Source organism: Polypterus senegalus, chromosome 2, assembly GCF_016835505.1.
Source record: "Polypterus senegalus isolate Bchr_013 chromosome 2, ASM1683550v1, whole genome shotgun sequence".
In the NCBI taxonomy this organism is placed as follows: domain Eukaryota; kingdom Metazoa; phylum Chordata; class Cladistia; order Polypteriformes; family Polypteridae; genus Polypterus; species Polypterus senegalus.
Window position 1 is genome coordinate 214,553,448 of NC_053155.1, and position 25,930 is coordinate 214,579,377.

The following is a 25,930-nucleotide window of genomic DNA, read 5'->3' on the forward strand; positions in this document are numbered from 1 at the left end:
AAAAGTGTGTATCCGGAAAACCAAAAATGGGGGTTGGCGAGCGAAACGAGCAGAGGGCGAAGGCCCCTAGTCTTTGTGAAATAAAAACTAAATTAAAACCAAAAATATACGATGATGGAAAACTAAAACTAAACTGAATTTCCAAGGTCACAAAAAATATAGAAATAAAAACTAATATAAAAAGACAAAACTATAATAACCTTGGCACACAGTCATTTTAATCATTGTGTAAAGTGTTAAAATTTAGGACTGCTTTATTGATCTAAATCACCTATGTAATACTTGAAGACAATACACCACCTTGAAATCAGAAAATGTGATTCCAAATCATTTAATATATCAGTCAAAGAAATCACAAAATCATGACAGAAACATTCTATTACTAATATTATAAATACACCTAGCCGTTCATATATAAAATATTTACTTAAACATTGGCTTTAACACTGCTAAATCATCCACATAACAACCTAAAAACAAACTAAAACATGCATCACTACTTAAAGTTGAAAAAGTTCCCATATTTACAAAATAAAAATAGGCTTTTTTAAAGTATTATTATTAAAAATATATAATAAGTCTAAGTTTACACAAAAAGGAAACAGAACAGCAACACTAAAGTTACTGTACATAGTTTCTACTACAATTATAAGAAAAATCTGTTACTATAAGGATTAGTCTAAAACTGCACCACTTTATAGTTCCTGCTTAATGAAACGGATGGGCGAATCTTTGGCTTTTGAGAGAAAAAACAGAAATGGTTATGATAACTACAGACTGCTACTGTAAAATAACTGAACTACAAAAAACTGCAGGTAGCCAGTACTCCTAATGATGGTTAATCTTGGTTTTTATTAGTCTGGTACTGTTTTAGAAATATGTATTTGAAGGAAGGTACTTTGTCGATCTGTACTACAAACATCTAATCAAGACTCAAACAAAGTCCTGTCAAAACACATCAAATTAGAAAGCAGCTGTTTCATTCAACAATAAAATAAAAGAGGAAGTTTATAACTAGGGCTGCAACTAACAAACTAATTTTATAATTGATTAATTGGTTGATTATTACCTTGCATTTAAAAAAAGGTGACCTTATATTTTAAAATTAAAGTTTTATTCCTAGTACAATGCTCTCCAGTAGTACAAGTACACTCTAAAATTACCTTTGACAAAGAAGTGCATAACAAGAAGTCTTGCTACTAACTATAAATTCCAGCTTAATTACCTTCAAGGCTGCTGTTGACAAAAATCAGCATTATTTTTACAGATCTTGCAAGGCACAGATTTCTTACTGGACATTAAGTTGAAGTATGTGCATGTGTGTTAACCTTGCAATGGACTGACACGCCGTCCAGGGTTTGCTCCTGCCTTGCACCTCATGCTAGCAGGAACAGTCTCCAGCCCCCTGCCCTGGTCTGGATTAAATGGGTTAGAAAATCACATAACATGACTCTGCACCCTTGAGTTTTTTGGCCTTCTATCATATCTTAAACTGTGATTAACACTACTCTTGAACAATGATATGACATACGTGACATGTTACAAGGCAACTTTAATCCATAATAAAATTTGATGGCAGTAATTTATAGCATGGATTATTATCATCAATAACAATGATTATTTGTTGCAGCCCTACTTATAATATACATACATGGATGTAAACAAAAGCAGACATTGTGGCATAAGTAATTTCTCCAGTATTACACTAAGCTCATTCATAGCTACATCAATTTTGATGCCAGTTTTCTGTGTTTTAAGTTAAAACTTTTAACAGTGCATGACCTGCTGTACGAGGGGGCATCCAAAAATTCACAAAATCTGTCAACAGTATGTGAGTAGTATGCAGTTATCGATTATGCCATTAATTATCCTATGCCCACAGTCTTGTTAATCAGTGCATATTTCTGATATTTATCGTACAATTGTGTATGGGACTACTGAAATTTTTTCTCTACAAGACAAGCACTGTAAACATCAAGACAATGGTGATCATGTTTTTCAACACTGAAAGACTTCTTAGTAAAGAATTTGCTCTCCATGAACGGACAGATAATTAGAAGCCTTACAAGGAACTGCTGAGGCATCTGTGGGACAGCATCAGAGAAATGGTTTCATAATCACTTAAAATATAAAGAATTTGTAATTTTACATTAGTAACATAAAAATACACAATAATTAAACTATTTACTTTTAAAACTTTAAAAAAGAGTTAACTACAATTTATATAAAAGACACTCTACCAGTTTCCAGCTTTGCCTTTGCTGAACAATTTATTTTAAACTTACTGTTACAAACTCTTATCATGTTTGACCATGAAGAATTCAACATTTTCCCACAATTTGCTTCAACTTCACATAGTGCAATATCAATATCATTTTTTTTTATTAATAGTGAAGAATGTAATGCCACAAAGGAAACATTTCAAAAGATATTTCTTCTTCAGCACCAAGTTAAAGGTCTTCTCCCTTTTTTTCCTCATATTCCTCTCAGTGACATCTGTCAAAAATTGAAGGCAGTTGCATTTCAAATGTTAAAGAGTGTTTCTTGTATGTAAGATGTATACTCTGATGATGTTCATTTACTTGTATTTCTTTCTTACCTGTGTAACGTACAGCACATCATACCAGTTACCCATTAAACAGTTACTGCATAGATTTTTTTGAGCCCCAACACTGAAATATTTTAGCAAGCAAAGACAGACTTCAAAGTTAATTGGTCTCAATTACTGGAAGAAACAAAAGAGGCAAATTGAACTTGGTGCAAAAATACAACGTATACATGCACGAAAAAGTATTGTTATTCACACCATACCTTTTAATCAAATTATGCTTAAAACATTTAAATACTGCACTTCCAGATTCTGTGGAATCATGCACACTACTGATTCATCAGCCTTTTCCTCAAAGAAAACTTCTACACGATGTAATTTCAAACTAAAATTCAGGAAACTTAAAAATCTTCGAAAATTTACAATTTATTCTGGGGCAATTCTTTCTAATAGCTGAATCAATGATTCAAAACACACATCGGCGCAATTTTTAAAGTGAACTGGGACTAACCTGCGGGGTCACTTCAGACACTGTCCCGAAACAGGAATTTAGCTCATGAAACTGTAGTCACCTTCAAACTGATAAATTCTGATTTTCTGAATTAAATGAAATCTAAAGTCGTCTACACAAAAGCAGCTGGCACACACTGTGGAACAAGGAAAAACTTCGAAAACTCAATCCTACCACTGCTAGAAACTGTCAATTAGTGGATTGTCGCTAATGTACAAAAAAGTCTCGAGAAACCCTTCTTAAGCGACCACCAAGAAAAAGAAACCAATAAAACAAAAAATACAACTCATTTAAAACACGAGGTGTAAAAGGAACACACTACATTCACCCCCAAGCAGCCGCGGACAACCCCCAACACCCCATAAATGACATGTCAATCCCTTACCTTGCTTCTGATCTGGCCGGAGGTGGACACTTTCCGTATTAGTTTCTGGGGCCCTTCGTGCTCCCCTTCGCTATCCGAGGACTCGTCACCAGCTCCTGGTAGTCCTGCGCCTCCCCCCGGATGGGGCTGCATCCCGCCGACCAGCATCCCCGCCACGGACGCCGCTCCCTTCTCCGACTCCTGCCGGGCAGAAACGCACCAGTCAGGGTTAGCCTTGTTACAGCCAGCCGCTCCCTTCCTCTCCGGGACGTGAGAGCTGGACAGCGGCTGAGGAGCGGCTCTCTTCGCCGCCATCTTCCGCTGCCTCTTGTCTATAACCGCTAATGTGTGGTTACCACTTTTTCTTTTTTTTACCTATTTGAAACTATGGCATAAACTGTCAAGAAAACGTGAAGCGGCCATGATTCTGCACCCTGCATCGATTCCCCCGTGTTAGCTCTATGGCGCCTTGCTCTTCTTTTTCTTATTCTGAACACTGTGTGACTTGAGACTTTGGTGGCCGTCTCTCCTATTAAATGAGAAGCTTGGAGGAAATCTCTGTAGCAAACCCTAGCGGTAATACGATGTCAAGAGTCTGGAAAAGGGATTTTACACGCTCCATCTCTGAGCGTGCTCTTCTATGTATTTGTACATGTTGCGGTGGTTGTGGAACCCTAAGGAGGGGATGATGCGCGTAAAGCGAGTCCACTGCCCACTCAAACAGTAGTCGTACTGTCTTGCAGGAGCTTACTAACTCCACGCTGACTACATTTCCCTCAATGTAAACTTTGACAGGAGCAGCACGGTTTGAAAACTGGAAGGCTCGGGAGAAATTCTCCACAGCATCTCTTTAAAGATTGTATGGGAGCAGCACCGCCCTTCCTCCGCCTCCTTTACAGTAACGTGGGAGGCAAACTGACGACGTACACCTTCGTGCGCTACACTACAAATGAACACAGATGGGCGGCACTCGCGTGGCTGACCACACCCCCCGGAAATGATGCTTTAACCTAGCGCTAACGTTTTTTCCCCTTCTAATTCCGAACTTGAGAACTGGGAAGAATCGTTAGTACGGTAGTCGTTCAGTTACATCGCTTTTTGTGGGAAGTGCGCTATAAATAGCAAATGTGTGAAATACGCGACTTGGCTAACTCGGTTAGTTGACTGTACGTTTTTTACAGGTTTGTATAATATACAGCGAGCGAGGAAATTCTTCGTTTCTCTTTTCTGCATACTTTATGTGCCCTGTTTACTTTCATAAAAATGTATTCACTTTCTTTCAAAGAAAATCTCAGCAATATTTTACTGTGACGTCTGGGTGTTTTTAATTTGCAAACTTGTTGGGGGGGGGAAATCTTTGAAAAACTTATTGTAATACAGATTCGTGGTACATGTTTGTGACATAATTGAAACTGTACAGTTTTACTGCACGGGTCATACTATGTGGTTTGAACATTTAATAAATCGTTTTAATTGTTGTTTTGGACATTCGCCTTACTTTTCGCCTCGCCAAAACCTCAGTTTCATTTTGAAATGTACAAACGGAGTCATTGAGAAAATCAAGTGTCATTTTTCCCTTGTCAAAGTAAGATTTGCTGATAACTTTAAAATCTTAAAGATATCTAGATTGTACTTTTGGATATCTGAAATGCAATTATTCCTAGTCAAAATGTAATTACAGACTATCGTTTGAATTTTAAAATGTAATTACAGGTCTCTCAACAGGAAAAGTCTCAGATTTATATACAGTATTTCCAAGTTCATTACAGAGATATCTAACTACCAGTTTAACTAGTCTAAATATATAGTACATATCTCAAATTTGAATTTTAAGTAGTCATAATTATATTTTTGATGTCTCAAATGTAATTTAGACTCGTTCAACTGTAATTATAACTAGTCAAAGTAAACTACGAAATGTTGAAATGGCTTGCCAAAGACTCACTGGTTAGTATACATTGTTTTATAAGCGTATGTAAACGGTTTTCAAAAGCTTAGTGCAAAAGATGTGTAACAGTTTGGCCATTTAGTCCAGGTGATTTCATGGGTTTAATGCAACATATCCCTGAACTGTTATTGTATATTTGGCAATAGTTTTATAATATTATGATATATTCTACTTATTCAAACATTTTCATTTATTTTTGTCCTGGGTCACCCTGTGTGGAGCTTGCATTTTCTCTCTTGTGTCTACATGGGTTTTCTCTGGGTACTCAGGTTTCCTCACACTGTCCAAAGTGTGTGGGTGTAGTCCTGTAATGGACTGGCACCCTGTCTAGGCTTGTTCCTGGCTTGCACCCAATCCTAGCTGGGATAGTCTCCTGCTCCCACCTCTCCCCGACCCTGGTCTGGATTAAGTGGGTTAAAAAAATTACATGACATTTATTTTTTCAGTTGCGCTGACTCGCTCAGGATGACACGGTGAATCTTATTGTATATGTGGAGTAAATTGGCAGCTTTGTGGTTAAATGTGCTGCACACTAGTGAATAAACCACACTGCCTGCAGCTGCATAATTTAGTACAGGAGTTCTTAAGTACAAAAGGGTGTCTCAAAAGCAGGAATTTTCTAAGGGTTTCATTGTTTAGTTGAAGAGGTATGTGTCATACAGAACATCTCCTATGATTTCTTGTGGTGATGCCATCTCTAAGGGTTTATGCAAAGTGACTGAAAGGGATTTAAAGTGCTAGCAGTTTTGTGGTTTAAAGCTAGTGGCTTGTAAAGTTGTCATGGAGTAGTGCTAGATGTGTCTAAAGCAGTATTTCATGGCTGGCTTTTTATTCCTCAATTCTGACTCATTGTGTGACCATGAGTAATTCATATACTGTAAACTACATGTACTCTAGTTACAGAATTATGGTTACTGCTGTATTTCAGTAACACAAATATTAATAGCAAAAGGAGTTATTATAAGTATAATTTGTTCAAAAGTAAAATGTATAGAAGTTAATAGCATGTTTTATGGCCTGATTTTCATTAAAACATTTTTTGAGTAATATTGTCATTTAAGTAAACATAAATATTAGAGTTCTATGGATTTAAGAAACGGGTATGTAGGATTCTTACAGGTATTTGTAGACTGACGTATAGATTTTATAATAGATGGAAAAATCACATACAACAGTCGACATTTTCCGTATCCATTTTTGTAAACTCTTGTGAGTCACTTATGTCTGGAACATAATAGGCTAAGTGGGCTGCCCATCCTTAAGTGACTCAGTTTTTTTTTAATGTATTATTAAATTACTTAATTGTTACAAAACTCTTAGGTACATTTCCTTCCATTAATCTATTTTCTAGACCCAATTGTTCTGGTCAGAGTCAAGGCATAAGTGTGTGTCACTTTTAAAGTGGTAATTGAGGCTCTTAAAGAAGGATGTTCTCATAGCTAAGCATATTACTGACTGATCAAAAAGTAATTTCCAAGGGTTCCCTTCATTCACAAATGGGGCATTAAACAATTTAAATTCACCTGTTGTGTATGACTTTCTGCATAAAGCTTTCCAGAAGGAGATGTTTGGTTTATCATTGCGTTTGTGGGGGCTGGAATCAAAATGGTGTTGTTCATTTTTTAATCAACATATTGCATATCAGTATGTGTAATTCTTATTTTTTTATTTTTTAGAAAAATACACAAGTTTCTGTATAGCTCACTAATTTCAATTGTGTTACACACTCAGACCCACAAAGTCCAATTTGGGCACAAGGCAGGAAGCAGCTTCAGACAAGGGCACTAATCCATTATAGGTCACCACTCCCACTAGGCCAGTTTAGAGTTGACATTTAAGCTAACTGGTACATCTTTGGTAATGTAGGAAGTGCTTAGAGGAATTGCCACAAAGTTACAAGTAGAATGCGCAGTATCCACATGGCTAACAACCAGCTTTGTGAACCTTGGCACAGTAACATTCACAATTTGTGCTACCATGCTGCAACAGTTGTTACTGCATACATTGTGGATGTTTAGCTTTAGTTGTGCTATTATTGTTTCAAGCTTTCTTTTATGAAGGGCTTATATATCTTTTAAAACAACCCAGCACATTACTCTTTATTTGGACCATATTTGACTGGGTTATTAAACACATATGTTAGTCCCATTTTGAATATTTGTTGATAATCTGTTCATTCATCGAATAAATCCTGGTTTGCTACAGACTATCCCAGCAGTAAAAACTGTAACACATCAACCAATCCCTGATGGGATACCAGTAAGACATGCACCCACATACCTTCACACCAGGACAATTTATGGGTGATAATTCACTTATCATGTACATATTTGGCATACAGTTGGAAACTGAAGTACCCAGAGAAAACCCAAGCAATGATAAGAAGAATGTGCAAACTTTACATGGGTATTGCTCAGGTTAAAGTTCAGATTGTGGTTTACAGCACTGTGAGCATCATTAGTAGCCAGCACTAACAGCAGTGCCACATTATAATATGAAACAATCTGAGGAGTTAATATTTTAAGGCAAACTTTACTCTGAAAAGTTTTCATTTAGAGAGCAATATTAATGTTTTCAGAAACATTTTGCAAAATCAATCGAGGACTTTTCTGATTATATTCCATTAACTGCAGTCCGAGTAATGGTAATTTTGAGAATAATTTGACAAATTATTAACTTGGTAGGTGGTGTATTGACACAATGACTGGTGCAGGTACTTCATAGCTTCATATTTCTGGGTTGATAAGTCAGCCCAGGCACTTCCCATATACATTCTCCAGTGTTCATTTATACTCTCTGTTCCGCTACTCCTGTTTTACTGCCATCTCTAAATTAACTTTATATATATGAAGTAATAGTGAATGTATGTGCAGAAATATTGATTAACAACTCCATGTATGGGTGCTTCCTGCTTTGTGCACAAAACTTGCATAAAGGTCTGAAAAACCTAGGATCCCATGTTGGATTGAGCAGTATTAGAAAATGTAAGGATGTTTGTTTAGCTATTGTGAAGTGGCTACATTCAGTGAATGAAAAAAAGTATTAAAGTTAGAATGACATGCGTCTGAAATGAGGAAAATACACATTATTTAATAAGTTGTATAACTTGTTTTATGTTAATCAATCAATTCATTTACTATTATTATTTTAAAACATAGACAAAACTGTCTTCATGACAACGTCAAGAATGCCTTATATTACATACATTTTCCATACATTTTCTGGTTACCATTAAACTGCTATATAATTAATGTAGGTGTCATACATTGTAGTATATTGTATGGCATCACCATAGGTGTTCTTTTTATTACAGGGAACCTAATTTGAACTGTTCAGTGACATTGGTTAATATCTACTTTTTGCCCAATGTTTTGTTAACTGATGTTTACACAATTAAACCTAAAACAAAGATATGTATTTTTCATTATTGGTAAAACAAATAAGTTTAAAACATTTCAGAAGACATCAACAACTCCATGGTGACATTTGTTTCTGTTATAACAACATTTTTATAGTAAAGTTATAAACAAAGTACAGTAGCAAGCACAAAAAGACAATCAGACTTTATTAATGCAAAAAGAACATGTACAATATCAGATTCCCAGTTACATTAAGGCATTGAAAGCTGGTCCCTGGAAAAGAGTATAATTAGTAAAATCTAATTTTTCTGCTTAGGACCATAATATAAATAAGTTTTTCCTACAACAAGAAACAAATACTCAGAAATCCCAACCCTTCAAAAAAGTGGTCGTGTTACATATTAAAACATTTAGGGACTGATTCAAAAGTTTTATATTAATTACAGCATATACATATAAGCAGAGACAAATTAAACATGAAGATTTGAAAAAGTCATCAGTGGGTTTTTACTCACCGGAACAAGATACCAGGAATAATACATCATTACTTCAATCTTAGGACACATCCTGCAAGTCATGTTTGCGGTAGTTAAAGAGAAGATGTCAATCTTCAAGATGTTAATGTCAAGTCATTAACAGGGAGTCCAGTTCCAGAGGGATGTGTGAAGTCATGACACTGACTCCATCTCAAATTTTGGATCTCTAGTGTTGCTTTTTTCCCCATAATGCATTACAAAGAATCCCTCTTTCTCCAGTTGTCAATCAGTAATCTTTCTCTAGAATCCTTATATATAATTTGATACTATCTGTATGTATGGTGTTCACGTGAATACCCCGTATTTATGGTGTTCGTGTCGTCAATACCCCGTATGTATGGTGTTCGCGTCAATACCCCGTATGTATGATGTTCGCATCAATACCTTGACTCAATACAAGTTAGAATCATGCAATGGGACTCTGCCTCTGTAGTTAGAACATAACGTGGCAAAGGCGGATGCAGTATTGCATGATTGGCTAAGAATGTTCGAATGCTATAGTGATTCTGCTGGACGGCCAAGTATAGTAAGTCGGTGTTGGATTGAGCAGATAACAGTAAGTTCGGTTGGTTTTTGGAACGTTGGTTTGGTGGAGCGTACTTTCCAGGACTAACATCGTTGACTGACTTAAACCCTTCAACAGCTCCGGAACCGTAAGTAATTTAAAACGTATCGCCATTTGCTTGGTACGTTGAAATCTATCTTTGGGCAGTTCAGTTTTGGCATCCGTCCTTCTGACATCTATTGGCAAACTGAGTAATGACGGCTGGGTATTAACATTGGTCACTGTTTAAATTTTAGCCGATCTCAGATCTAAAATGGCCACACCAACATAATTATTACTCCAACTCTGATTAGAGTCGTAAAATACATTTTTTTTTTTTTTTTAATTTGTTTACCGGAAAAAATCAAATGAGGTGCGCCGAAGAGCTGAGTTCATGTCTCGCAGCCCCATTTGAACAGGAAGCTCTTCATTACCTCGGCCGAAAAAGGTCTATTTTAAGCACAAATCCGTGGCATGATAACAAAATCATTTCAAGGACTTAAAAATACAAATCATTCTTTGCAGAGAAAGTATGGATTTCACAAACGTAGAATTTGTAGCCCAATTTAATCAGGCTCCCAGTCGCTAGTAATGTATCATAAAACTAAGTAAAATCATCTAAGCACTATGAGGAAATTAACATCAAAATAACTGTCACATTTGTCCAAGTAATCAGTCCAAAGTCTGATATCTCAACTATTGCAACAAGATTGTAAGTTAAAGCTAAACCCCACTTTCTACTTAACATCCTGCCTAGTTAAACTTACAAAAACTTTACACAGTAAATTAATATCTTCTGTAACAAAACATCAGGAATATGAACTTTAAAGGAAACATACAAAAACAGAAGGATACTGTATGTAGGCTTCATTAATTTAGGGAGACCAGGACAGAGTCAAGGCTCTAAATTGTAAAGCAACCTGCTAATCTACATATCATCATTTATGTACTTTTTTGTATAGCTGTGAATTTGTATATGGCATAATCTCTTTACAATGTTAACATGACTAGAAGACAGCTATATGTCAAGTATTAAACATGCTCAATTCAATTAAGGGTCATAGGAGTATAGTGGCAGCATTGGGTGCAACATGGCAGGAACCAATGTTGAAAAGGGAACACTCATACACACATTTACCAATGCAGGGCCAACGTAAATGAAACAATTATTTTAATCTGTACCTCTTTGGAATGTGAAAGGAAAATCAAAGTTCCAAAAGAAAATGCTATCCAGAAAGAAGGAGAACATAGGAACATCACACAAACATTTTCTGAATAGTCAGAATCCATATTTTGTGTTGCAGCATTTAACAACAACTGTTTTAGCAAAAATACTTTCTTCATGCTGAAACAAAATCTGATACATATAAAACCAAAGCAAATGTTTGCTTAACAAGCATAAAATACTTAATTTGCTTTTTTAGAAAAGTTTAGAGAGTGGCTTTAGTAGATGAAACACATATACAGTCCATAGTTGCTACTTTATTTAGTTGAACTACCTAATAGTAAATTGCATATCATTTGCACTCAGAACAGACTGAATTCTACAAGATATGAACTCAACAGAGAGTAAACTATAAGGTACAAGGATGCTAGCTTATGGATCCCCAATTCAGTTCCAAATTACTTTCAAAATCATGTGGTGACATAATGCATAATACTAATCTGAATATTTTGTCCCATGACATCCCAAAGATGCTCACTGGTTGCCCTACTAACTGCCAAGGCTAATCTGACTAGCCAGAATTCATGGTCATGTTCCTAGAATCATTCCAGGATTATTTTGGTGGAGATGTCCAATCAAAGCTGCATACACCATAGCCATGAAGGGTTGCAGGCAGTACAATGAACTTGTGCTGTGATATTTAATTTTATTATTCTACTCTTTTCTTGGGATTCAACTGAAGCATTTAGAACACATCATAAAGTGGATAGTTTGAGCCATCTTTCTTTATAATTCTGTATGACTGAAGTTCACGGCCAGCAAAAATACTTTTTTCATTGGCAACTAAAGGAAAAAAATAAAAGCTTTTAAAGTCTTTACTCCTAAAAACTAAAATAAATAAAGTAAAACAACTGTGGATAATTAAGTTCTGCAGTCCATTTTTGGCCATTTTTTGAGTACATCACTGATGTTTACAAAATTTAAGTCGTGTTCCTTGGAGTGCTAGAATGCATCACAGAACATGCATTAACATTGAGCATGATGCTTTTTCTAACTTTTTCAATTAAAAATTAAAGGATATATTCTGTATTTTTGTTCTCCTAATTTCACATTTGTGGCTTTCATTTATTTGCCCTGGGAACCTGCCATCTTAAGTAAAGTTGACTTTATAAATACAGTATATTCTTTAAAAAAATCCCCTCTTGCAGATTAAGAATTGCAGCCATTCAAGCACCAGACTAACTGTGAAACAAAATCCGAAAGCCATATAAACTTACTTTTTTTTTTTTTTTACTGCTGTTGCTATCAGTTAAAAAAAGTGTTCCAAAACTGAAGCTGATATTCTGTTCTGATGAGTTTAATGATCAAAGCAAAGAAACTTGGCAACACTGGGCGAGTAGTACAAAAGTTCAAAAAAATCTTATAACCTATATGATTTTATAGAAAAACTACTATGAAAGTGGAAGAAAAGACTTAATGGAAAAAAACATATGTAAGCAATTAAAAAATTACCTTGAGCATTGTTTTTTTCTAAATAAGGAAAGGCACAAGGGACTGTAAACATCTGCTTGAGTAAGATGGCTATTCATTTTTTTATTTCACCACACCAGCATGTTAGATTTGCTAATTACCAAAAATGACATTTTACCCAAAGTGACTGTAAAAGTTGCCTAGTGATTTAGTTGGGAAGTATTATAATTGTATATTGGTTTTTTTTTCGTTAACACATTTTTCAAAAGATAATATTCTGCATATTTTGAATATAGGACTGAATATAGGTGTAGCATAATTTTACTCAAGAGTTCTGGCTCTAATTATTAAATGAACCCTGCAGACAGCAGAATTTGCAATCCACAGTTTTGAGCAATACTGAAAGGCTCTTCCACAAACACACAAATGTCAGGTTTGGGCTTTATCAGCCTTTCACAATAGTAAGGGCACACTGCTTGGGAACCAGCCAATATAGAAGTTGTGATAAAGATTAAAATGGGGCTGTCAGTAAAAATTTTCAGTGCCCTTCATAACCTCTAGCCACTCAGCTAACGTTTTCACTTTAACATCACAATAATATGATGATAATGTTAATATAATGCCTTACTCCTTAAAATCTTGAAAAGAAAAGCAGTGAAGTGCACACTTGAATGATGAATGTATACAAATATATACAGTACAAAAAATGATGGAACATAAACAGCAATGTGTTTCAACTATACAGTGTTCTGAGTGAATAATATGGAATTTGTAGACCTACATAAAGCAATGGCCTCATTTGGCAAATTCAGTTGAAAACTACCACTTAGCACAGCTGCTCAGTTTGGAGCAATGGTTGATCTAATTGATGGGTCTCCAACTCTGCCTTAATATTAATCACCTTGCTTGTTTCCTTAATTAGCAGCCAAATAATGAGATACAAAACAAGTCAACTTGTGTCCGTCATTCAGTATCTGACAATAAAGAAGGGTGGAGATCTCAATAATGTTGATCTGCTCTGGTTCACAACACATTTTCACATTGCTCTTATTAAAAAGAAAATCAACAGTTTTGGAAATGTCTAACAGTGGCAGAATGTGAGCAACAACAAGCCATGGAATTTAATAACAGGTTTACTTAACAAGAAGAACTGGCTTCTACTTAAGGAACTGTGAGGAGTTTGAGGCCCTGACTTAACTTGTAATCTATTGCCTCACTTAAAATCTAATTTCTGTTTGGGTGCCATTTAAGGGAAAAAAATGAAGCAATTCAGAGGCCAGAATCTTAAAAAAACAAGTCAATTAAAATGAAGGGAAAGAAGTTAATTAGCAGCAAAAACTGGTCACTAATTAAGAAAATGGTTAGAATGAAAACCTGCAGCCACAGTAGCACTCTGGGATCACAGCTGGAGTGCCTGGGTGGTACAAATCGTTTTCTTTCTTCTTCATTCTAATACTGTTTGATTGTGCTTTATGGAAAACTCAGTAACCTTGAACCTTAAACCTGAGTTTAATTCAATCCTGACATTGAATGTGTGGAACTTGATTTGTCTTTCTATATCAGAGTGGGTGTAGTCCAAGATGGCTGCCTCTCTCATCCAATATGTGTATGATAGATGCACTTTTGTCTCTAAACTTTACCAGGATGAACCACAAATGTGCCCTGCAAGGAACTGTAGCTCAGCCAATGATTAGATTTTTCTGACTTTCCTCCGGCACAGGCTACAGATCCCAGAGACACTATAAAGGAGGAAGTAGGTTCAGAATATTGACAGGTAGATCTACAGAATCTGAGTAAATTACTTTTACTGTTATGCAATTTTTAATTACCTTTTCCTTAAAATCTCCAACAGGCTTTTCAATATATAACTTGGTTTTATGGCTACTAACAAAAGTCCTACCTGAAACCTTTCATAGATATTTATTCTGGAATTAGGCAAACCTCAAATATTTCTATTATTCAACTGGAAGACACTGAATGCCTTTGCATTGCACCACATAGCAATCTACTGTCTAATCTAGCCAATAAGATCTTATTTATACAGTATTGCCAGTTGTGACTTCATGCATATACTGGCAAGCATTCCATAGGCATTTTCCTGCCACAGGAACTTTGTTTTCAGGAACCAATGAATCATGTATGATGTAGGCCCCAGGCCACTTGTAGTCCCTGACCACATTAGAGTATTGTGTTCCCACCATAGAACAGGAACTGTAACCTTTATACAAAATATCTGACATGCAAAAAAGAGTAATGTGGTGTCAGGCATGTTCAGTAGTTCACGGGGGTACCCTGTGAAGCCCCTACCCATTGCTTCAATGCAGGCAACTACAAAGAGTGATACTGTGTGATCAGGAGTTCATGGGGGAACCCTGCACCTTTTTGCATTTGAAGCAATCACCACTTCACAGGGGATATTATTCCTTCTATGTGATAAATGGCATGGCACATGAGTGATCCAGTGCAACATGTGGCATTCCATCTTAACCAATAACTCTCTGAAGTCCAAACTACTGAGAGTTTTTTAAGATGGCACCACTGCTTGTGGTCAACCAATCAGCACAATTTATCACCCAAGGTCCTCCCGTGTTAGTCCCTGGTTTAGGGAGAAGTACATACCCAGTAGTGGGCACTAAAAAAAAGTACCGGAAACTACAAATGGGCAGAATTCCTGTGCTGGGAATGCTACAAATGTTCCCAAGTTTCTAAAAAGTCCCTGGTTCCTAAAGAAGTCAATGCAGCGGAAAAGCGCCATAAAAATTACTTTAAAGTTGCTTTTGTCGGATGCCTGCATGTGGGAAATCGGCTCACATTGACATCTTAATAATGACTAAAATCTAATTTGACTATTTTTTCCTTTAATTATATGCATTTACATTAAGCTTAATTTGCCAATTTAAAATGTACTTATTGCTTTACATATGTACAGTAATCCCTCCTCGATCGCGGGGGTTGCGTTGCACAACCCCCCCGTGATAGATGAAAATCCGCGAAGTAGAAACCATATGTTTGTATGGTTATTTTTATATATTTTAAGCCCTTATAAACTCTGCCACATTAACATTATTAGAGCCCTCTAGACATGAAATAACACCCTTTAGTCAAACGTTTAAACTGTACTCCATGACAAGACAGAGATGACAGTTCTTTCTCACAATTAAAAGAATGCAAACATATCTTCCTTTTCAAAGAATGCATGTCAGGAGCAGAGAATGTCAGAGAGAGAGAGAGAGAGAACGCGAGAGAAAAGCAAACAATCAAAAAAACCAATACGTGCTTCTGGGTTTTTAAGTATGCCGAAGCACCGCGATAAAGCGGCATTTTTTAGAGGAGCGTCCGTATCCTCTAGGCAAACAGCCTCTGTGCAAACAGCCCCTCTGCTCACACCCCCTCCGTCAAGCCGAGTGAGAGAGACAGAGAAAAGCAAACAATCAAGCACAGCGCGGGAAGCATATCGTATACCATTGAGGAGTTTTATTTAATATGTAATACATGCTCTGATTGGGTAGCTTCTAAGCCATCCACCAATAGCGTCCCTTGTATGAAATTAACTGGGCAAACAAACTGAGGAAGCATGTACCATAAATTAAAAGACACATTGTCTGCAGAAATCCGCGAACCAGCGAAAAATCCGTGACATATATTTAGATATGCTTACATTTAAAATCTGCGATGGAGTGAAGCCGCAAAAGTCAAAGCGCGATATAGCAAGGGATCACTGTATCTCAAATGGTATCTGTAATCCAAGTAATTTAATGTCACCTACAAATGCAACTGTAATGCCAGTTACCTGGTTATCTGATTAAGTTTATAAAAATAGAAAACAGCTGGTCCCAGAAAATCACAAATGGGGATCACAAAATAGGCATACCACTTGGGGCTCTGTAAAGGTTAGAATACAGAACCCATTACAACCCCTTTTAATATTAGCTGTAACAGACAAAGTTCCCCTGGCATAACTTCTTCTTTTGTGTGTAGGAAAATACTATATCCAGTGCCCATTGTACTTAGAATTCACACTTCTAGGGTTTCAAAAATTATATTACTTGTAAAATACATTGTAAGATTTTTTGCGTTCTAATATTTTTACAGTTAGTTAATTAGGAGCACAAGATGGTTGTCCTTTAAAACACAAACACTGAACATTAGGTGACTATTCACCATGAGTAACTGAGATGTCCTCATGTCTGTGTGAGTTTTCTATATGTAGTCTAGTTCCGTCTTACATCCCTGAGATGTGTAGGTTTCATTAAATGATTATTGTAAGCTGGCTGTTATATGAGCCAGTATGGATGAGTGCCCCACCACGGACTGGAATCCCATCCAGTATTGCTCCCCTTGCATTTAGTGAGGCCAAGAAATACAGATGATGGATTGATGGATTTTTACTTCAGCTCAGTATACTGACTTGTTTTTGGACAACAGCCCAAATGCTGTCTCTGCCAAACAGTGTATTATTTATTTTACTTCATGAATTTAATTATATATTGACAGAGAAGCACTAAAAAAATACAGAAAAATAATAATAACTATCTCTTGGTATTCCAGAAAGGCAGGGACAACTCTTCGTATAAGTAAACTAAGCAACAGATTGGGGTTCTGTGGCCACTGACAGGCTTCAACACAAATGAAGAAGAGAATAGAAGAGAGATGGGGATCACAAGACAGGCAAACTGCCCTGCCCTGAATGTTTTATTATAAATATAATGAATGGCTAGCTCACTGAATATGGTCAGTGATACATTTTCTAAAGTTTCAGTGAGGATTATAAATATAAAGTGTTCATACAAAGATATGACTTCACTTAATGTTACTTAATTGTATAACCATTTTTAAAATCAGTTCTTCTAGCTTATACATATTTCATATATGATGTGGAATAGATCTCTGAGAAAATGGAAGAATTTAGTTTCTTAAACAACATAACAGTATTCTCAAATCAGGATTAAAGCACATCCCACTACAGAATCGCAAATTAGTCTAATACATATATATGTTTGGGATGTGGAAATTAAACTGTAGTACTGAGAAAAATCTAACTAGACATAAGAAGTAGGTGAAAGTCTCACAAATTTAGTGCCCAGGTCTGTTAAGTCTTCAAGATGATGCAAAATGAATGTGTGCATCAGTTTCCGTGTCTTCAATTATGAGTGTAACTAAGTTCATTCATTACACTAAATACTAAACTACAACACAACAGTTGGAATTAATTGAGGACCATAATATTTTTATCAGTGATGATAATGTATTACCTGCAAGATAAAAGTTTTGAAAGTTATTGATAATTAAGGAGCTAAAAAATGTGTGTAACATTTCAAACAAAGGTTGTTCAAATGTGGAAACAGAAAGCTTACCACAGAAGAACAAAGTTAAAATTATTAACAAAGGTCAACCATTTTTTCTCCATCAGTCAGTAGGTATGTTTTATTGGTCAATGCTGAATTATCTTCTTTATGCATTTTTCAAATACATTACCAGTATAAGTATGAAAATGAAAATTGTTCAATGCATTTTTGTCATCTCACTGTTACTCACGAAGTGTTGTTCTCTAAGTGTTTTTGTTTCCGTGCTACAAAATGGTGTAAATTAGTTTGTGCTGAATCAGTTCTTCAGCTTGATGTGCTATGTGAGCCTGCAACAATTTTAATTTTGTTCTCTCCCTGCATTAGCAAAAAGAAACTTGATAGACTTGGGAAATTAAGTTACAATTATTTGTTAATAGTGCTTATTTCAGAAAAGAGTCCTAATATACTATATAGTGCATAATTTACATGAATGTAAGTGAACATGGTTAAATATACAGGAATAAACTCTTAAAAGATTTTTTATTGACTGCTTAAAAAGGCAAAATATAAAAAAATCAATTTGGTAGACAGAAGAAAAAATTAGCAATACACATATGTTTTCTTACCATACTTTTTCTTGTAAGAATAAGCACAGGGATTGAGCAATAAATTCTGAACATTTTTTCTGTTTAATATTGTTTGGCATATTGGAGCATCCATGTTCATTTGACCTTGGCTTCAACTGCATTAATGGCAGAGCGCTGTGCTCTGCATGTTTTAACTACCCATAAGCCATTGCAAACATTGTATAGCGTGAGCTTCTATCCATTGCAATTACCACATAATTTTCAAATTGTCCTTACTTTTTGATTTACCCTCATATGATGCTACACCACCTTGACTAACTCACTGGCTGACAGACAAGACGTTTTTTCTGATTTGCAGACAACCTCAGGAAAAACATCTTTCACTAAATGTGGGAAAAAACATGATGTTGATTTCATATTTAATGGTGAGAAAAAGCTATCTTAGTGCCAGTTACAAGCAGCTACAAAATAGTACAGATAATAGTATATCTATCTGCAAGTCAGCAACATCATGGTTCAGATACTACCTGTATCCTGTTTATTTTTATTTTTTAACCTGAATAGTTCTATATTAGTTTATATGTCTGATTTGCTCCTGCACAATTATTTGGCTGAAAGCTTAAAATTATAACTTCAGTTTCTTAAAAACATCATTAGAATTCTATGAATGGCATATGAAATATCAGGTACCTAAATAAATACGTGGCTATGTATTTTATTTCATAACCATCAAAATTTAGCAAATGGCTTTTAAACAAAATTTGCTACGTAATACATACAATTTAATTGTATATTTTATGTAATTGTTTCATTCAAAAGTGTTATGTATGATTAGTGATCCAAATCATCAAAGAAAAACTAGAATCCAGTTGGTATTGGTCTATTATATTGGTGTTCTGCACCATACTAAAATTTTGACATTGAAACAAAAATAGGTTAATTTTTCAATTTACTAAACAAATTCTTACTGAAGGTGTGGGAAATATTCTCATTATTTGTGCTCATTCACTCATCTGGCAACCTTTACACTAGCTGCACGAAAGGACTTAATGTTACTATCAGAATATCTACAGGTACATCATTAAACTTCCCCGCTTTTGTTGCCTTTACAGCAACTGGCCTTATAGGTTATGCAAATGCACTATGTAGCAATTATCTGTCAGACAGCTGTTGGAATCAGTTCCACCATACTATGGCTCTAAAATCGCCAAAAACGGAAACAAAAATGTATATTTGGACAAGTAATGGCAATTACCGGAATCACTAGCAGCGCATTAGAAACACATCTATGCAAGTATAAATTAAATTTTTTGCACTTTATGCCACAGCAAAAATGTAATAATGTCCTTAAGAGGAAACTTCAATAGAAATGTAGCAGATAAATGCCAATAATTGTTATTAGAATATTGTTTTGCATCTGCTGATTTTCAGTCTGTTAGATGTTAATTAGGAAAAAAGATGACCTACACTATCTGAAAAAGGAGTTTCAGATATAATAATATCAACATCATTCATGTCTACTGTAATATTAACCAGTAAATATTAGAAATGTTCAATGTAATATTAATATCAATATAACATACTGTATAAAAGAAATCAAAAGTATATTTGCTTTAGAAGCTAAAGATGATCCTGAGGAAAACACATGCAATTAGACTATAAACATCTGCGAAACTGAATCACCAGTTAGAAGTTCAACTAGGTAGTCAACATGCAGTCTTCTTGCACTCACCCCCTCCATCTAACGACTGGCTGTCTAGTACATATGTCTGTTCCTTACATCCATTTTCTGACACGCTTATCCACTTCAGGTGTTGAGAAACTAGTGTCTAAAAAGACAGCACTGAGTGCAAAGCGCAGACCATTTAACTTTTAGTCTAACCCCCACCCCCTCTCTTGGGAGGGTGAGGGGTGGTTCTGGCTTGGAGCTAGTAGCGAGAAATAGTACAGGTGTGATCTATCGACAGAGAACAGTGCCATGTGTGGTGAAACAGTTAGCAAGCTTTTTCTTTTATTTTCTTTAAAAACAACAATAAAGAAGTCCAAAATAAATTCTTGCCCGTTGCATTTAACTTTTTCTTTGAAAAAGCATTTCCATCACTAATGTGTCATGGCACCAAACCACCCCACAAGAGATCCATATTGTCACTAATGTTTTTTTAGAAATAATTTAAGTCTGTTTGTTGTAGTTTTTTTTTTTTTGCATCAAAAGGAAAAAACTTTTTTACTTTATTTGCATTGTATTCTGTACAAAGAACCATTTTAGACATGGCACTCTAGTCATACAGCTCTTTGCTAAGTGAAGGTTGAGTGCTGAATTCGATGGATTTTCTTTTGAGGACACTATTGAAATTGCTGTGTTATTTTCACTTGCTTGATTAGGTTGTGTTTTATTTTGTTACCGTCTTTTTTTCTACTTAAAAGTATAATAAGTAGATACATATTATACATATTACATATTATACATAAAAATGACATGGTCTTGTGCGTAAAGTATCTGACTGCATCTTTTGTGCATTAGTCTAGCCTCACACTAAAAATATATATCAAGTTATAATGGTTTTACTAAACCAAAAAAACAAGGCAGCAATGACCACAGCAAAAGAAAGCCTGGCCTAATTAACCACAGTTGAGCCCCAGACTTACTTGTTGCAAGTTCTCCTCCGCTTACTCAAAAAATATAACACCAGAATTTGGCTCTCTGTCTATAGCACATTCTCTCTGTCTATTTTACTCGCCAAACTACCTCCTTCACTGTTACACAAAGGTTTTCTTAACTTACCTCCAGACTGAAGGGGGTCACTACAATCTTAATGGCACATTTCTTTTGAAAGACACAAGTAGCTACTGCATCTCTTTAGCAAATAAAAAGATCACACACATTATGAAGGATGCCTGTGGGTGAAAAGCCTACCTCAACATCTGAGTCATTATAGTGCCCAGAGAACCCTATGGATCATTACAGGTGTTTATTGCCCAAAGTACCTTATGGACTTCCTTATCATCACAGGTGTTCCAAACCCTAGTGATACTGCTTTATGCATACATGGCTCAAAGAGCCATTCCAGCTATCATTGTGCATTCATCCTTCTTTTTATGCTGCCTATTGTAACTTCCCTTGTTCCACCTCTGAACTTCCTCTGCCCTGTCTCCAAAACTCATATGTATATCATATAAAAACTGTCAACTTTTTCTACATAAAAAGAAAAATACACACTGACCAGCTTCATGCTGCTCTGTATTGTGAGGAGCCTTGGCTGCAGTCCTAACAAGAAATGTGTAATATGAGTTTATCCAAAACAACCTGCAATTACACCATATGGATTGTTTCACAATTTCTAAATCTGAAGCACTGGCAGGTTAAATGACCTGCTCAGCATCACATCAGAAGTCCATATGCAGAATAAGATGTGGTCTTATAGTCTTTAATCCCTTAGACATGGCTATAAAAAATAAAATGTATAATCATTATTATTAGAATTACTGGATCATACTGGAGAATGAGTTTGTCTATCTGGATATTATAAACAAGTATTTTAATAAGTAGGCATAAGATTTTTTTCTGTGGACACAGTAGTTACAGCTATGAATTTCAGACCTTGAGGTTGTGGGTCCAGATCCCAGTACTGATACCGTGTGACCATGAGCAAGTCACTTCATCTGCTTGCGCTTCAATTGTAAAAACAGAGGAAGTGTAACCAGTTATATCTCAAATGTTTTAAGATGCCTTGGATAAAGGTATCAGCCCAGTAATAATTATAAATTTAAGTGAACTGCTATTCTTTCTTACTAGTGTGGATACGTAACTTAGATGGTAATTTCTGCGAGTTTTATAATTTTATAAATATTTTCTGCAAGTTGCTTATCAGACTTTTTAACAAATTTTACTGATTGTGTGAGGCATAGATAAAATATTTTGCATTGTTCCCAGGAAAGCTTCAAAATTTCCTTCATAATAAAGATCCATCCATCCATCATCCGGCTCGCTATACCCTAAATACAGGGTCACTGGGGTCTGCTGGAGCCAATCCCATCCAACACAGTGCGCAAGGCAGGAAACAAACCCCGGGCAGGGCGCCAGCCCACCGCAGATAATTAAGATTCATGTTATAATATGTATTCTTGTGCTATGTGTTTATTTTCTTGGCCATTTCCGTCTTTGTGGGATCAGACATCCATTTCAAATGACGTGTTTATAAAGGAAAATATAAATATGTTCAGTATTCTTTTATTGATCTTGTATTATAAAACTTTCAACCCTTCTAGGCTACACAAAAGACTCACATCACTGCGGTGCCACATCACGCCACCCTGTATCACACTCGATCCCGTTTAATACAAAAGTGATAACAGATAAAATCCTTGAAACAATTTCTTGACTTCCATGAAAAGGCAGTTAAAACAGGGACACGAAATTGGAATACTGTATTCCAAGCGAGCCTGCATAATTGCAGGTACAAATGCAAAAAATATGACAAGAACCAAAGCGAAAATCCTTTCCACAGTCCCCCTTGACTGATTTGTCGGTGAAAGCGAAACACGCCGCAGATAACTCCCGCAGAGCAAGCCAACTTGCTTTCGCTTGACCCTGACAGGCAGATGAAGCATTAAAGACAAACACAAGCTTGCACATATCGATGACCGACACCCACATAAGCAAGACTGAAATGCCGGGCTTCGTCGCATTCGCGCCACTTCTAACGAGTTGGAACAATTCTCAGAACACGACAGAGGCTTTCTCTCGTCCTCTCGGACACCTGCTCGTCCACAAGACATGTACTTTTTCTGCAAGCTGTTCTAATCCCTTTCGCAATCGAGTCATCGGGACTGGCAAACACTTGGATAACCAGAATATCTGAACAAGGAACAGTCGGTAAAGACATTTTACATTAAGTGCAGGTACTCGTTCATCGAGTTCTTCGCGTGTCTTGGAAACTAACTGTAATAAACGATTTTCCTTAACAGTACAGTATACAGTATATGAAGCTCCTGGACAAACCGCGAGCTAGCTAAGTTTAAATGAAGGCCAAAAGATCTTAATGTGTCACTAGCGAAAGGTGAAATTGAGCACGCTTGTTCCCGAAAACTAAATGAAATATACCCACCAGCTCTTCCCAAACTGGACTGCGAGTGTAATGGTAGCCATCGTCCATAGTTTCTATTATCGAGTAAGAAAACTGGCTATGCCGAGGTTTGATGCCTACTGTCTAGCCAAGTATCCGATCCAGATTTGCAGAGCGGGCTTTGTATTTATCTTGACGTGCCCTTCGCGGACACTTATCTGCTGTCTTGCGTTTCGCTTTGTGCCGAAAGCCACTGTCACGTGACTTGGCTGTCAACCCCGTGGAAGAACCAAGTAAAGACACAGAGCCGCTGTCAGTGACGTCGGCACAGCACTAGGAACCCTTCGCTAGGGGAGGGGTGGAGGGGGGAGCACACCGTCTGCGGCAGGTGATCTAGGGGAGCAGAGGAAAAGCCCTTACCTTGTTATGCAAGAAATCTCGACCCAATGCGAATGCTGTTTTATTGCAATACAGATTAAATGAGACGTAATGTAATAAACATCTTTATTCCTTTCCGAGCATATGTTTCTTCAGATTTATTACAGTGCAAAGTAGCCATATGAAATGTGCATTTTTGAGCTACTGAAAAATACTCATAAGACATAAGACACAACTACCGCACATGCTACTCAACCTGCCCAGCTTCTAGTAGGTGTACTGTTTTCTATAAGAGAGTGGAACACATTGAATAATATCTAGTATTCACGCCACCGACAACGCGGGGATATTCTGACATACGGTATAAAGTATTTAAATTCATCGCAATTCCTAATGGAATATTGCCCCTGAATTACGTTTCAGTCGCATGTTGCATTTACTATTGCATCGCAGTTAATTAATGTCGTTTCTCTATGCCCGATTTGCCATAACTCGTTGCCCCATAGACGTCGGCTCCATGGCAACAGTTTACAGATCTGAAGAGGTTGTGGAGCCAATCAGGAGTATTTTTTATTACTGCCGCACCATATCGAGGAATCCCCCTTTACATAAGCCACTTTAACAACTCCTCCTGTATTAAGCATACTGTAAACGGCGTGCGATGTGCAGCCTACTTGGGCGGTATTAACACGGATTCAGCAGCTGGAAAACTGAGAAATGTGTTTGATCGAAAGAGAAGCCTAAGGAATCCAACCATTTTCCAAACTTTATAGTACATTCGAGTCCGGTTTATCAAGTATGGCTGCAGGTTTTGGTCGAAATCGACTTCTGGTTTTAATCGGGCTCCTTTCTTAAAGCCGTTGCTTCCCGGTGTTTGTGTTTTGGTGTCGATCCGGAATTTATAAAACCCGGTTTGCTTTTTATTCTAATATAGTAAATACGTGAGCATGTCACATCAGGTTAGTTTAACTTTATCTTATTTTATATATATATTTTCATGACGATTTTCATTTGTTGTTCTATGTAAAGGTTATTTAAACCGTTAGTTGATAATGAGCACGTGTGGGGGTCCGACATTGAAAGAACCGCGCTCTTTAAGCATTCACCGTTGATCGCTCTTGTGTCTAAACCGCTAGTCGTTAATCGTCCTAATTTGGATTCGATTAATGAAACAAACTTCTCAGAAAACGGGTAATTATTAGGAAAACGGCAAAAGCTGAACGTAAGCTTTACAAGCTAACACAAATAAGTATACAATATTTCAATGTAAATCTCACACAACTGCGATGGATTTTCTAAATACAGAAAATACAGAATAAGAGAAAAAAATCCTCTTATTAAACGATTAGATTAATTAGAAGTAAAATGACCCAATGATTGGAAAGTGTGTAATCTAAGCGTTTACAGCCAATGAGGCTAACATTGACGTGCAGCTAGCTTGACTACGAGAACAAGAAAACTCTGCACCATTAGTGACCTGCTCAAGAAGCTATGTATTACACTGTTACTATTGATAAGGGGATACGTAAATAATAACAGAAGTTATGCTTTCATTTGTGGCAGCAACTGTCGCTTGAAAGTGTGGCACTATGATTTAAGAATAAAGAAGGCCTTTCGATCCATACCTCTGCCTTTGCTTCTATAGGTGTACATGCACATAACATTATATGTGTAAGGCCTAGTATTTATAAAGCAGCCAAATGAGATCTTTAGTATAATAAGGCAAGGTACAGAATGAGATACGTCAAAACGTTCCTTTTCCTGAGAAATCCCTGGTCTGATTGCAGCTCTCAAAAATGTACACACAATTCGCCCTTGGTTAGTTAGCTCCTGGCTTGCACTATTTGCTGCCGGCGTAGTGAAAATATAGCTCCTTGAAAATCAGCCATTGGCTGGAGGAGGATCATGGTGTCAATCAGAATCGGTCACAGAAGTGTACAAGTGCAGTACTTATAGTTGTTTTTTTAACTTACAGTGTTTATAACAGTTACTTATGAACGCTTTAACTCATTTTGTTTCTTTTTGGTCCGACTCCTCCTGACTGACCGGTACGAGAAAGACCCAAAATTTGCAGGGTCGGATTAATGAATAGGCTTTTCGACTAGCTGAAGTGGCCTGCCTTGGTGGGGGAGACCCTGGATTAATTACTTTAAATGCAGTTCTATAACTAAT

At 36.5% G+C, this 25,930-nt stretch overlaps 1 protein-coding gene across 1 annotated transcript in view; it reads right to left on the reverse strand.

Moving 5' to 3' along the window:
* Positions 1-23,641, reverse strand: part of dgkh (diacylglycerol kinase, eta) — a 422,493-nt gene extending 398,852 nt beyond the window's left edge. The window contains 2 exon segments of the mRNA XM_039745288.1: positions 3,445-3,624; positions 23,423-23,641. Of these exon segments, the coding sequence (XP_039601222.1) occupies positions 3,445-3,624; positions 23,423-23,470 (228 nt within the window). The 5' untranslated portion in view covers positions 23,471-23,641.
* Positions 23,642-25,930: the final 2,289 nt, after the last annotated feature.